General features: G+C 43.1%; 1 protein-coding gene across 3 annotated transcripts in view; it reads left to right on the top strand.

The window, feature by feature from the left end:
- The window catches only part of SASH1 (SAM and SH3 domain containing 1), a 695,913-nt gene that overhangs the window by 538,045 nt on the left and 143,700 nt on the right, over window positions 1-14,168 (top strand). For all 3 annotated transcript variants that reach the window (XM_068550749.1, XM_068550748.1, XM_068550746.1), the window contains exon 2: window positions 10,317-10,445. In XM_068550749.1, coding sequence (XP_068406850.1) covers window positions 10,401-10,445 — 45 coding nt within the window. In that variant the 5' untranslated portion in view covers window positions 10,317-10,400. The remainder of the gene's footprint in view (window positions 1-10,316; window positions 10,446-14,168) is intronic.

Raw genomic sequence — 14,168 nt, 5'->3', positions numbered from 1 at the left:
CAGCAGCAGACTGACTTTGTCACATCTTCACTAGGAGACGTTTATAGTTTTCAAGATTTATATTTTGAAAGTTACAGTGGGCATGGGGTATAGAGTGGGTCCTAAATGAGATGGGATTGGAGAGGGGGTGAATAGCTGGGAACCTTGGTTGATATCTTGAAACACTGCTAGGATTAGGATGGAGAAATATTTTGAGACATTTGAGACATGGAGAGATATTGGAGAAGAAATATTATATTAGCACTTATTTATGACACATTATAAGACCTAGTGACCTCTTAACTTTGGGGATAAGTGAATGACCCTGAGAATGTTGGCACAGATCAAATGGGTTGATGCTAATCTCTGGACTACTGGAATCCAGAATGAAAGTTTGGTGGGGATGGAGAGTTTGGACTGAATATGTAGGAAGAATAGGCATAGGCATTTGTCTACAGCTAAGGAGATGAAGAAGGAGTTTTAAGAGTTATCAAAATATAAGTTAAGGGCTACAAAGTTTTTCGGTAATGGGCCATGTGTTCAGTATTCTCAGGTTTGTAAGTCATGTGAATTTTTATTGATAACACTCTTTAGGTATTACCTGCCAGTTCTTCTTTTTCTTTTATTTTTTAATATTTATTTATTTAGGCTGCTCCAGGTCTTAGTTGTGGCTCACGGGATCTTTAGTTGTGGCATGTGGGCTTCTTAGTTGCGGCACGCATGCGGGATCTAGTTCCCCAACCAGGGATTGAACCCGGGCTGCCTTCATTGGGAGCATGGAGTCTTACCCACTGGACCACCAAGGATGTCCCTACCTGCCAGTTCTTAAAAATGTGGAATTTTGGCAGCATCACCAAGAAAGAATTTAAACACTAGCACTATAACACTGAATGGTGATAAGCATGATGCCTTCAGTTTGATCAGGTCACCAGGACGTCCAAATATCACTTAACAGTCGCACTGGGCTTCCCGGGTGGCGCAGTGGTTGAGAGTCCGCCTGCCAGTGCAGGGGACACAGGTTCGAGCCCTGGTCCGGGAAGATCCCACATGCTGCGGAGCAACTAAGCCCGTGCGCCACAACTACTGAGCCTGTGCTCTAGAGCCCACGAGCCACAACTACTGAGCCCCTGTGCCTAGAGCCCATGCTCTGCAACAAGAGAAGCCACCGCAATGAGAAGCCCGCTCGCCGCAACTAGAGAAAGCCCACGCACAGCAACGAAGACCCAACGCAGCCAAAAATTAAAAAATTAAAACAAAACCAAAAACAACACAGTCGCACTGCCCTCAGGAGCAGTCCTTGGAAATGAACTGGATTCAAGTGCACATCTGACTCCATGTACACCATACCTCCTGACTCTCTGCTAAAGCCAGGGTAGAATATAATTTTCATAAAACGTAGCAAACTCAAATGTTATGCAAAATTTAATTGACATCATAACCAGAAATTTCAGGATTGTTCTAAGATCAATATATTCTTTTCCAGGTTTCTAAGAATATCATAGATCACGTTTTCCCCCCAATCAGATTTTGATGGGTCCAGTGCCTGCGAATGCTCATATCCTCATGAGTACGGGCCAGAGGCAGCCAGAGAAAGCGCAAAGTGTGATTCATACTCATCAAAATCTGTGAATCTGGTCTGAAATTCTGACTTCATTTCCACTCAACTAGCTCACTCTGCTGTTCTTTCCAAATCTGTGATTCGATTAAGCTCAGGCAGTTTGGAAAGGAGAAATGAGTTGAGTCTAAAATTGTCATCTGCTAAATCCTCATGTCCATTTTAAGTGTGAATCTGCACTTGAAGTTTTTAGAACAAACTGTCAACATTCTAGTCTTTTCCCTGCGTTTTTCAAGTTCTGAATGTTCCTGTGAAATGTTCTTTTTAAGCCACCGATAGCCCAGCAAATGGGATCTTTCAAAGCCTTTAATTCCAAAGAGACCTTATACTAAGCACACAGTTTAGTAAATCCCTTCAACAAATTTCCATGACTTAATTATATGACTGCATTAAAATACAGCCATACTTGGCTTTTCTGTCCAGTAATAATAAGCATTCATGTTTCTTTTTTTAAAAAAATTAATTAATTAATTACTTTACTTTTTGGCTGTGTTGGGTCTTCGTTTCTGTGCAAGGGCTTCCTCTAGTTGCGGCAAGCGGGGGCCACTCTTCATCGCGGTGCACGGGCCTCTCACTATCGCGGCCTCTCTTGTTGCGGAGCACAGGCTCCAGACGCGCAGGCTCAGTAGTTGTGGCTCACGGGCCCAGTTGCTCCGCGGCATGTGGGATCTTCCCAGACCAGGGCTCGAACCCGTGTCCCCTGCATTGGCAGGCAGATTCTCAACCACTGCGCCACCAGGGAAGCCCAGCATTCATGATTCTTGATTTTATGTTTTATACTTAGCACCTAGCACAGCACCTGGAATGCCATAGGTGTTCAGTAAGTATTATTTGAATTAATGAAGTATCCCATTAGGTGTTGACGATTGAAGAACATAATTTTATAGGTCTGATCACTTTCTTCATCACACCTGACAATCACTGTGATGTGAAAGATGCCAGCACACACTCTCCCCACGAGGAGGCCTTTTCATTCCATTTTGTTGTAGCTACTCCTCTCCATGGCCTGTAAACTGAATTTGTTCATATTTAAACCAAGCTGTTCAAATCCCTTCCCAGCACACACCCAGCAGATAATTAGGGATAACTAGTTCATGCATAAGATTTTGGTAATAACATTTTTGTTAAAGATCTCAAGCTTTTCATATCCTGGGGTCAAGCAGGCTGCACTGAGCCTGAGGGAGGAAGAGGAGAAGGAAAAAATGCTTCTGTTGTGGCTTTAAATCATTTCAACCACAGATGAGATTTCCGCCAGGCGAGCAGGGACCACAAGAAGAGAAAATCGCAGGGAGAGCCTTTGGGGAGCATCTGCATTTAGGGGTAAGCTGAGGAGGAGGGCGAGAGTCCCGAGGAGACCCGTGTGCACTGAGCTCTAGAATGGACTCGAAAGTGGGAGGACCCCTAGGGTGCAGCCCGAGAGACAAACTCCACCAATGACTTTCAAACTTTTGGCCACAGATTCACTGGAAGATGTATTTTACATTGTGATCAGGTACAGTTATACACACACATAACTGAAAAAAATGTTGCAGGAAACAGTCCTGTTTCTTCATGGGATGTATGCCAACATTTTCTATTCTGTTCTGTGCTCTTCTGTGCTATGCAATGTTGTTTAAACAAATGCTGGTCTCAAATGTCACAGAATATCTTAGGACTGTGTGGTGACTTAGGACTGTGTCAACCCAGAAGCCAGAAGTGAATCAGCAGTAGCCATACTTTTTAGACTCTGAAGGTTAGTGGAGGGCAGTGGGCACTGTGGTGGCTCCCTTGTGGTGTCACTGATCTACCTTGCTAGCGTGAAGTGGTGCCCGGACCCCCAGCAAGTCCAGGTCCTGCCAGGTCTCCGTCATCTTCTGGGGGTCCTGAGCCATCTGAAGAACTCCAGCTTCTCTTGTAGGTCACCGATGGCATCAAGGTTGGAGTTGATGGGAAGCAGATGTGGATTTGCGTGGGCTCTGTAATTTGTGGCAAGCGGGCTCTCTCGTTGAGGTGCGTGAGTTCAGTAGTTGTGGGGCGTGAGTTCAGTAGTTGTGGTGCGCGGGCTTAGTTGCCCCGTGGCATGTGGGAAGGGATCCCAGTTCCCTGATCAGGGATTGAACCCATGTCCTCTGCATTGGAAGGCGGATTCTTTACCACTGGACCCAGGGAAGTCCCGCCTTTATTATTTTTTTAATTTTTAATTTTATTTATTTATTTTTTGACCACACCTGGAACTTCCCCGACCAGGGATGGAACCTTCGCCCCCTGCAGTGGAAGTGCGGAGTCTTAACCACTGGACTGCCAAGGAAGTCCCTGAAGACCACTGCCTTTGGAAGCAGCTGCTGAGAGAGTGCTGGGAAGGAGGGGGTGGGCAATACTGGCAGCTTGTGAGGCTCTTCATGCTTCAGGAAGGGATTTATGTTAACTGGACACCACTGATGCATGATAGTGGGGACCACGGGCACCAAGATCATATTTGCCAAAGCAAGAGTTAGACATGGGCTCCGGCAACTTCTGGGTGTTTTGGAGGGAGGAGAGTGGAAGATGTGAAATCAGCCCTCCTCCAGCCACCTGCCATGTGGGTGTGCCCCCAGAGCCCTCTCTCACCACCAGTATGACTTAATTTGTCCCTCTGGTGTATGTTTTTGGTTGTTATGTGTAAAAAACTTTCCTGAGACAAACTGTATTTCAGCTCAAACCATCTGCAGAAATGCTGAGAGAGATACCTCAGAGAAATATATCTGAGATCAGTTATTACATATTCAATGAATTTCTCCAGGATGATATGGCAGGATGGGATGACAGAGCTGGTGCAAACAATGACGTCTCACGGATTCAGTGAGGCTGAACAAGGAAACCGGAATTAAAGTCTTGTTTATGGTAGTAGCAACTTCACCTGAAAGGTTGCTGGAAGTGTTTATCACCTCAAAATCTTTACACAAGCTAATTAAGAGTGAGAACACATTGTGAAGTCATTCAAGAAATCAGTTAGGCTTTATTGTATTGCAGTGATTTCTTTTAGTGGATTTATCTGGTAGGGGACTGATGTAAATATTTATATATATGAATATATCTTCATTCCTCTCCCAAACAATAGTGAGCAGTGGAAATAAAACATATAATTTATATTTCATAAAATATATCATGTATATACTTACTATTATAGACAGAAAAGGTAGAGATGTGTGAAATAAATGAGCCAGGAGTCCTGTTCCCTTTCTTCCCCTCAACTTTGGGGATTCAGAGCAATGCATTGAGTTTTCCCTTAGGGCTCTGTCTTAATAGATAGATAAAATAGCAGGACCACGAGTTCATTTGCATTCATTTGCATGTAATCTGCATACAGCAGTACAGATTACATTGTGTCTTCTGGTGTCTTCAGAGAAGTTTTTTTCTTTTTCTTTTTTTCCACTTAAGCTTTGTCAAGATATTCTAAAGCATAACTGACATCTGGGGAAAGAAGAGAGCATAAACAAAAAAAGTAATGATACAAATGCCTCTGTTTTCATAGTACTTTTAGTTTTCACATTTTCCAGAGACAGAAGTACATTGGGATAAAAATTCAGAAATACTATTAAATCAGTTGTTGAGAGAACAATGCTCTGTTTCTTTTCTCCTTAATTGTAACAGCAGTTCACCCGATCTGAATTGTTTGGTACAATGCCCCTTATCTCTATATTTTTATGTTGGTTGTATAAAAAAGATGGGTGAAAAAAAAAAAAAAAAAGATGGGTGTTTGGTGTAAATGTGTGCTGTGGCTTCATGGGAAAATTATACAAGTTAGTCTTCCATTGAGCTGACACTGGTAGTGGGACCCAGATTTAAGTTAAGTTCATATTAAGTGAAATGGACAGTCATATGGAAAAATGCTGTGACCTGGTTTTGTAATAAGAAATAGGAAGAGAGCTTGAATTTGCATGTATCTTTTTTTTTTTGGTAGAGAGTGATGGGAAAATTCTTGTAAAAAAGTTTATGCAACACAAAATTTCACAATTTACTTTAAAAAGGCTATTTTGAGGAAATAAGATTTTTCTGAGTTCCTAAACACAGAACTAATATTGCTTCGGCCTAATGCATGCGAACCAAAGGGGGAAAATAAGCGAAACAGATTAGACAAGTAATACACTCTACAGCAGAAACTTTTAACACCTTAAAAGAAAAAGAAGTTAAAAAGAAATCTGTTTCAGTATTTTAATGTATTTATTATAATAAATATCGAAATTTATGAAGTCATACTATATATTTAGAAGTTTATTTTGTAACATCAATGCCTCTTGGCATTAGCATTGTGGGGTGTTCAGTCGGACATGAACTTCACATCCCCAGAAAAAGATGTATGAGGTGTGGTGCTATTGAAACATGAACCTGCATTATTAAATTCCCTAGGGACTAATGTTGCAAATATTTTAATAGAAGTAAATATTTTTACGGAATAGGTTTGTACTATATCAAGTAAGAACAAGTTGGACAGAAAGGATGCAGGGGTCTCCAGACAGTCCTGAAAAAGCATGGATTTGGAGTGGGTGAAGAGAAAATCATCATGTGGCTCCTTGGTTCCATGTGATTGGGATGGAAAAAAATTCCTTTCTGTGCATGGCAGACAAGACCTACTTAAAAAACACACACACACACACACACGCTTTAAAAAATTATTTTGCCTTTCTTGGCATTTAAATGATCAAGACTGATCAAAGTGGTAATTATGGGGACTCACTGCACATCTGGAAAGCGATTTGAAAAAACATAGAGGCAGCTGTGCCACCGTGTTCTAAATTATTATTTGCTGAGCATCAAGTGAGGAATGGTTATTGCAGAGTGTGAAATGTTTGCTGTCTTTGGCCTGAGTTGAGTTGAACAGCTGCTTCTTCCTCATGAGCAACAGATATTTCCCAGGCCCTCAAATATTTGGGGAGTTCCGAGTGATTGGGAGTGAGGAATAGGAATGAAACTGTTTCACTATTAGGAAAAAAAGTTTGACCGGAAGCCTGGAAACTTTAGAAGTGAACAGTTGGCTTTGAAGGTGTCCCAGGATATATGAGAGAGGAGAGAAAAAGGAAAGAAAGCAATTTGAACAAAGCTATATAAACTATCATTTTTATAATTTTTTCAGGTGGCCTTGATTAGTCCAAGAAAGTAGTAGTTGGTTGTGATAAGTCATACAGTTCATAAAATTGAAAGCTGATTATTTTTGAGAAGCGAGTCATCAAGATTGGAGTGTCTTGGCTTGGTCAGTATAACTCTTAGTGCCTCTGTGAATAAGAGAGAGTGGGAGAGGGAGAGAGAGAGAGGTTAATTTCCATTAAGAACAGCAAGCCATAGGGAAATGTGTGGATATAGCCCCTCTCACAAGTTCACTCAGGTATTAGAAGATACAGATTTTGTATTTGGTCAAAGGTGGCAGGTATGTTTCATTTCCTGGAGGGATGAAGGCAGAAGTTTCTTGATGAGGATGGCATCATACTCTCGAGAGACTAAGACAATTCTAAAGAGCCCACGATCTTCCAGGAGCCCCAGTTGCTGTGGAGAGTGGCAGGATCAGGGCCATAACTCATGAAGATGGGTTCTCGGGTAACACTGTTGCAAGTCCTGTCCTTTCTCCCTTCCAACACACGCTCATCTTTCCCAGTGTATACTGGACGAGGAAGCTAAGGAAACTTGATGCTCTTGAAGAGAAGTGGGATGGTGAGGGCGCTGTGTCTTTGAGGTGTAAGCAAACATCCTGGGTCAGTAGAAGGCAGATACCCTGACATTAAAGGTAGCCAGTTCCCTTTGTCCTAGGAGCTGTCCAGATGCTTCTCTCTGGCCGAGGCAGCGGTCGTCCGGAGCCCTTGCCTCGCTGGGCACTGTGCTGTCATAGTCCCGGTCGTTGGCTGGAACAGATGCTCCCATGGGAGCAGCCCTTCTGCCCTCGCTCTTTCCTAAAGTTTCTTCCAGTACTTTCTCTTGGTGTTGGGAGTGGCATGGGGGCTGGGGGAGCCGCCACTGTGGGGGCTGCCTGTCCTCTCTGGCTCCTCTGGTCCTCCCCGTCGGCAGGCCTCAGCCCCCTTCTCCACTGGGCTGGTAAGTTTGGGGTTTATTTGTAGAATGGGTGATGTGTGTGGCACGGATCATTCTTAGGGGAGAGAGACCGGGTCTGATCTCTGTTTTGCAAGGTCACTTTGGTGACTGGATCCAAGGCAGATGAGGCCAAATGGGGAAGGAGAGAAGAAGACCAGTCAGGAGGTTGTAGATTTCCATGTTGTGGCCCATGGGGCATGTGCTGTTGAGTTGAGACGAGTCAGGGCAGACCTCAGGATCGTAATCCGATTTATGATGCAATTTGTCAGGAGCCTCACCTCTGCTAAAGGCAGTAAAGCAAAGACTGGTAGACTGATCCCCTCTCGGAGGCTAGCAGCAGACTTCCATTTTACTCCTTCTTATTTTCCCTACTGGAAACTTGACAAACATTTTTTTTGAGGGGGCTAAGCTCCTGCCACCTCTACTGTGTCCATCCAGCCTGTTGTCTCAGAGGGGAGGGACTGACTTTTGCCCAGACACGTTCAAACATCTTAGTGTTCTTGTAAAGAGCTTCCCATCCTTAGCTCTGTACTGGGGACTTTGAGGCAATTACCTCAAACAGAGAACATTTTATTGGTAACAAAGGAAGAATCTTTTCTAAAAAAAAATCATTTCTTTCAATTCTGTTTCCCCACTCGGTCAGTTTTGTGAACTTGGTGAATGCAGAAGTGGGCTAGAGATGGTCACTTGCTCTGACCCACGCATCCTGACCAGGGCCTTGAGGTCTTCAGCAGAAAGCCTTTTAAAAAAAAAAAATTAATTAATTAGTTAATTAGGCTGCATTGGGTCTTCACTGCTGCGTGCGGGCTTTCTCTACTTGCGGTGAGCGGGGGCTACTCTTCATTGCAGTGCAGGGGCTTCTCACTGCGGTGGCTTCTCTTGTTGCGGAGCACGGGCTCTAGGCGCATGGGCCTCAGTAGTTGCAGCACGTGGGCTCTAGAGCGCAGGCTCAGTAGTTGTGGTGCATGGGCTTAGTTGCTCCGTGGCATGTGGGATCTTCCCGGACGAGGGCTCGAACCCATGTCCCCTGCATTGGCAGGCAGATTCTTAACCACTGCGCCACCAGGGAAGTCCCAGCAGAAAGGCTTTTGAAGAACTCTTTTTTTCTTTTTTGTATATACTGTAATTTTATTTCAATAGCACAAACGAAGTTAGCGTGAAGGAAATTTAAATGAAACAGTACGGTATAAATAGCAGAGAACCAAAAACTCTAAAAAAGGAAGTACATCTAAAGCATGAGAATTCAACATTCATTGGTATTTCATCTTCAGTTTTGATTGACACTTGATGTTTACAAATTTTGAAACAAACTTTGAGATCATGATGACTATTCTGAAGAGCTTTCAGCACCAGCACTGAAGAACTCTTAATTCCCAAAGCCTGTCTGCGTCTAAGTGTGCTTTGCAGCCTTAGACACTTGCGCTAAGGGTGGTGTGCTGGCATTAACTATGCGACAGGGCTGGCCAGTGGTCTGTCACAGGGAAAATGTGTGTGCACTTCTTCGGTTGTCTAAGAGTTGTGTTTTCCTTGGTTATCTTGGTAAAATCCTTTTCCTTGGTTGTCTTGGTAGGGTCTTTTATTCATACCAAAGAAAGAACATGTTGGGAGGTGAAAAGGGGCAGGGGGGATGCTTCTCTGAAGGAATGAATGAATGAATGAATGAATGGACACAATGGCATAACCTACAAATGTATACAGCATTGCTGTCATCCTCTGTGTATGTGTTCAAACATGTATTTAAGAATCAGTTCCCATAAAGGAAGACTACAGTCTGAAACATTATTTGTAGTGAATATTATTAGCTAAGTAAATTGAGCACTTAATATGTGCCAGGAGGACTGTGAAGGACCAAGCCCTGAGTGTGTCATGTTACTTCATCACTCCTCACGGGGAGGTATCCCAGCGTTGCCAGAGATTAGGAAACATGCTTAAGGCTGCCGAACCAGAAGTGGCCGCAGAGCTGGATGTGAACTTGGGGGTGTGGGCTCCAGAGCAGCTTCCGGGCCCGTCCCTCAGTGGAGACACAGATATGTTTCCTTATTTATTTAGGTGAATTTGTTCTCTTGCATCTGTACTTGAATGATGTAGGGAATAAGAGTTCCCACTTTTCTGAGGGTCTCCTGGGAGGTATGGTTCAGGTGTGTCCCAGATGCAGCGTTCCCTGTTGGCTTCTGAATTCTCAGCTTCCCATCAGAATTCCCAGGAGTGGTGTCCTGGCATCTGGGTTACTCAAACGCTTCCCCAGAGGTTCTGATGCAGCCACCGACTGGGCTTTAGGGTGCCTCGCACTGACACAGTGGTTTTCCCAGGGGTTTCTTGGCCCTGCAAGGCAGGCAGGGATGTGGGTTAAAACTGTGGCTTTGGCATCAGACAGTCCTGAGTTGGAGGCCTGGCTTCTTTGCTTGGTAGCCGTGCAATCCTTGGGCTGTCACTCGGCTTTTTTGAGCTGCTGTTTGTCCATCTATACACAGTGAGGAAAATAGGTCCTGTGTCCCAGGGCTGTCCTCAGCATTAGGAGATGTCGCGTGTAAAATTTAGCCTGGCACACGTACACCACTGAAAAAATGCCAGCTGTTATTAGTATAAGTGCGGCATAGAGGAAGACTAGATGATGTGGGGCGTTTGCAGGTGGACTGATCGCCTTTGTTCTCTTCCTGTTTTGTCCCCCTGCCCTCCTCACCCTCAGGACGGCTCCCTGGGAAACATCGATGACCTGGCGCAACAGTATGCAGATTATTACAATACGTGTTTCTCCGACGTGTGCGAGAGGATGGAGGAGCTGCGGAAACGGCGGGTTTCCCAGGACCTGGATGTGGTGAGTGGGGCACTGGGGATATGTTCTTGCCCAGCCGGGCTGCTCCTGGTCCAGCGCCCCCTCCTTCAGCCCTCTCATGGTTGTGCGTGCATTATTACTCTGCAGGCTGCTGCACTAGTTTGAGATAAAAAATTCAGATCCCAAAAGGATTGACCCAGGTCTGTGGCTATCAGACTGAATGAGTATTAGTTGGGGCGATAATGATCAAATTTTGGTATTCATTAAAAGATTGCATTTGAATTTTAATTTTTTTTAGCTTAAGGGGAAAGGATGTTTTTACTGTTGGCCGGTATACACTACATTTTTAATGACTCTGAGCCAAAAGGAGGTCTAGGCTAGTTCTTTCCTTGTCTCCTTCCTTCTTTGTTTTCTTCTTTTTGTTTTAAACAAAATAAAATTTAAAGAAACAAGAAACCACCCTAATTTCTCACCTAGCAATAACCACATTGGTGTTTTAGCAAGTCCCCGTTCCGTGTTTTTCTGGGCATTTTTACATCAGCAATGTAATTCTTGCTTTTTTACTTAACATTTTATTATAGTTCTTCCATGTTGCTAAGACCTCTTTGTAATCACCATTCTTCATGATTTTACCAAGATAACCAAGGAAGACACAACTCTTCTCTCAGGTGCATTGAAATTCATTTGGCTGTTTTATAAAGACTTTTATGTGTATGATTAGTGGAGCATTTGAAGTTCCATGTGATAAACAGTAAATACAGAGCTTAGGTCTATATAATCTATATGTGTGCTGGCATTTCCATGTTGTACATTTACTAGAAAGTATCTTACCAAAACTTCTGCATTTATTAATTTGCTATATAGGTCTTGGGTTCATTTTGGTTCAGTGCTTCTCAAATTGTTCTGTTTCATTGTGGTGACCTTAAGACCATTTTAGGAATGAGAGGCAGAAGAAAAGGCTCAACACTCCGTGTTTCCTTATCTGGACCAGCTCCTTTTTAAGCTCTTTTATGTATTAGGGGACTACGTGGATCTTTTCTGAGTAACAGTACCTCTGCCTTTAAAAAAATGTTTGAAAACTACTGATTCAATTGAATCCTTATTTATTTTGTGATTTTCCATAAATCTACTTCGAGTAAGATGAAAAAATTAGTAACTCGAAACAGATAATTCTTTTATTAATAATTCCTTTTATGTTTGAAAAAACCTATTGGATAAGGGACCCACCAAGTAGTTTAGGCACCGCTGCTGCATATTCCATAAGTAGACATCATTCACTTCCACTCTAAGTAAGATGCTGGTGCTCTTATGCAGTTTCATTTCTTTGCTTAACTCAGTCCATGTAAAGATTTCTTATATCATAACTGTTCTTTTTGTTCACTGATTTAGCGTTCAACATGGGTGGGAGTTAGTATAATGGAATCGATTGAGGCTGAGAAGCATCCGTTGGGGGCAGAAAGCCATCACCCCAGGAGCCTGACACCCTGGCCCAGGCAGGCACATGGGCGTCATTGTTGCCAAGGGCTTCTTTCCTGTAACTTTGTCCCCTGGCATGCGTGAAGGGGGGTGGGGAGGGGCATTATTTCCTTCCTTTTAAGAAAGTATTCTCATGTGGCAAAAGACTGTTAAATTAATTAGGCTCTCCTGTTGGGGCACAGTTAGTGCCTTTTTTTTGGGCAAGATTGCAGCCAAACAACAACTTCGTTATTGCACTGAGTTCTTGAATGTTGCGATTTTGATCTGGAATAATAGCATACTCTGTGGCTTCCTTGGACATTTCACCATGCAAGGAAATGATGGCTGTGAATTGACAGATGATCCTTGATACGACACCCAACTGCTCTTCCCCAAATTCTAGCCGGTTAAGAGTTGGGGTTACCATAGTCATTCCCCAGTGTTTGGGAACCTTGGAAAGCACCTTCTTGGTAGGAAAGAAGCCTGCCTGGAGGTGGAATAAATAACTTCTTCCCATTTAGACAGATGGGCCTAATTTGGTGTGCTCTGTTCCAGAGCTTTTGCAAAAGACAGTGTGGGGAGAAAACACCGCATGAGCTAAATTACTTCTCATCAAAGGTGCAGGAATGTGGTGGTGGATACAGTTGATGGGAGCTAGCTGGAAACTCTCTTCATCCTTTAAACTGTAGTTAGTGAGAGAAGTAAGATCCCAAGTCAGCGCATTCAAGTTCCCGTTCTATGAGATTCCAGGCAAGTATTGAAGACCAAGTTAGATGCCATGTGGTTCACATCCTTCACACAGCTCAGGAGTCCAGAAGTTAGAGGTTGTTTCAGGTCATCGTTCAGGCCGTGCTTGCAACACTGGCGACTTAGGAAAAGTTCCCTCTCACGGTGGTTAGCTCATCACAGATTGAGTCCTGATGGGAACTTATTTTCTTGAAAAGCTGCAACTTTCAGTCCGTAATGCTACTTTTTTTTTTTTTCGTAACGCCACTTTTTATTGCATCAGAATTTACCTGTGTTTCTAGATTGTGAATTCTGCCTTCGGACAAGTAGGCAAACTTCTTCCGTGCTAGGCTTTTGGGGCAGCTTGGGGTCGGAGGACCTGCAGCTTAATACTTGTTTTCTGTGCTAGTGAGCAGCCCTGGCAAAAGCAGAAGTGAGGGACTTCCCTGGTGGTCCAGTGGTTAGGCCTCTGTGCTTCCCCTGCAGGGGGCACGGGTTTGCTCTCTGGCTAGGGAACTAAGATCCTGCATGTGGTGCAGCTTGGCCAAAAAGGAAAAAATAAATAAAAAAAGCGGAAAGGAAAAATTTTAAAAAGCAGAAGTGAGATGACTTGGAGAGGAAATAATCCACCAAAAGCACTAAGAGGAAATAGTAACATGTTAGGAGCATAAAACAATTTATAGGGAAAACAATAGCATTAAGTTTGTTGTATCTGCTGTAGAAAAAGTCATTAGAGACAGCTTTGAGGGCAGAGAGTTTGGGGTGATGGTTTAAATTGGTTTTATGGGTTTGTTTCATTTCACATCCTATGGGTGAATTTGGGAGATTGAAGAAATGTTCTATAGACAGAATAGATATTTAGATATTTATGTTTGGCTTTAAAAAGTCCAAAAATGCAGTGTCCTTAAGAGCTAATTACATGTCAGCTGGAGAACAAACAAGCCAAAAAGTCACCCTGCCCACAGAGATGCTTGACTTAACCCTGAAAAATAAAAGGTTTTGATAATTATGTTAGTAATTAACTTTTGGGACTGGATATCAAGCTACTTCTCCAGGACCTAATCACCTGGCCCCTGACTGGAATAAAGCCCGTACTTGATAAAGTGTTTTGGGGGCCAGTTAGTTTAGACGAAGGTAACAGAGAGAGTACAGATGGGTGAAAATTCAACAGCATAAGCACGGATTATGATTGAGATTATAACTATCATGAGTGTTTCTATTTAGCACCAAGTGGGCCCTAAAGGAACCGTGTGTTTGGACCACAGCCCTTGCCTCTGCTGGGGATTAGGTCGTTAGTGGTTGGGAACAGCAGGGAAGTTGCCCATATTTCCATACATTTGGGCACATCCCTGAGCACTGTGTGTTATTTTGTTTTGTTTTTTTTTTTCTTCTTCAAGGTCAGAATTTGAGTACTAATTTTATTTGAATTATAAAATATTATCACTTTGTAGATCAAAAATAAACCAAAACATAGAAAAAAACAAGAAAAGGCCAATCCTTCATTTGCCAGCTCTGTATCAATTTCTAAATTGCTTACATGCATTATTATCTAATTAAATCCCACAGTGGATTTTTCATTTATTT

This window comes from Eschrichtius robustus, chromosome 9, assembly GCF_028021215.1.
Source record: "Eschrichtius robustus isolate mEscRob2 chromosome 9, mEscRob2.pri, whole genome shotgun sequence".
Lineage (NCBI taxonomy): Eukaryota > Metazoa > Chordata > Mammalia > Artiodactyla > Eschrichtiidae > Eschrichtius > Eschrichtius robustus.
Note: the sequence above shows the minus strand (reverse complement) of the source record. Positions and strands in the feature narration are given on the sequence as shown.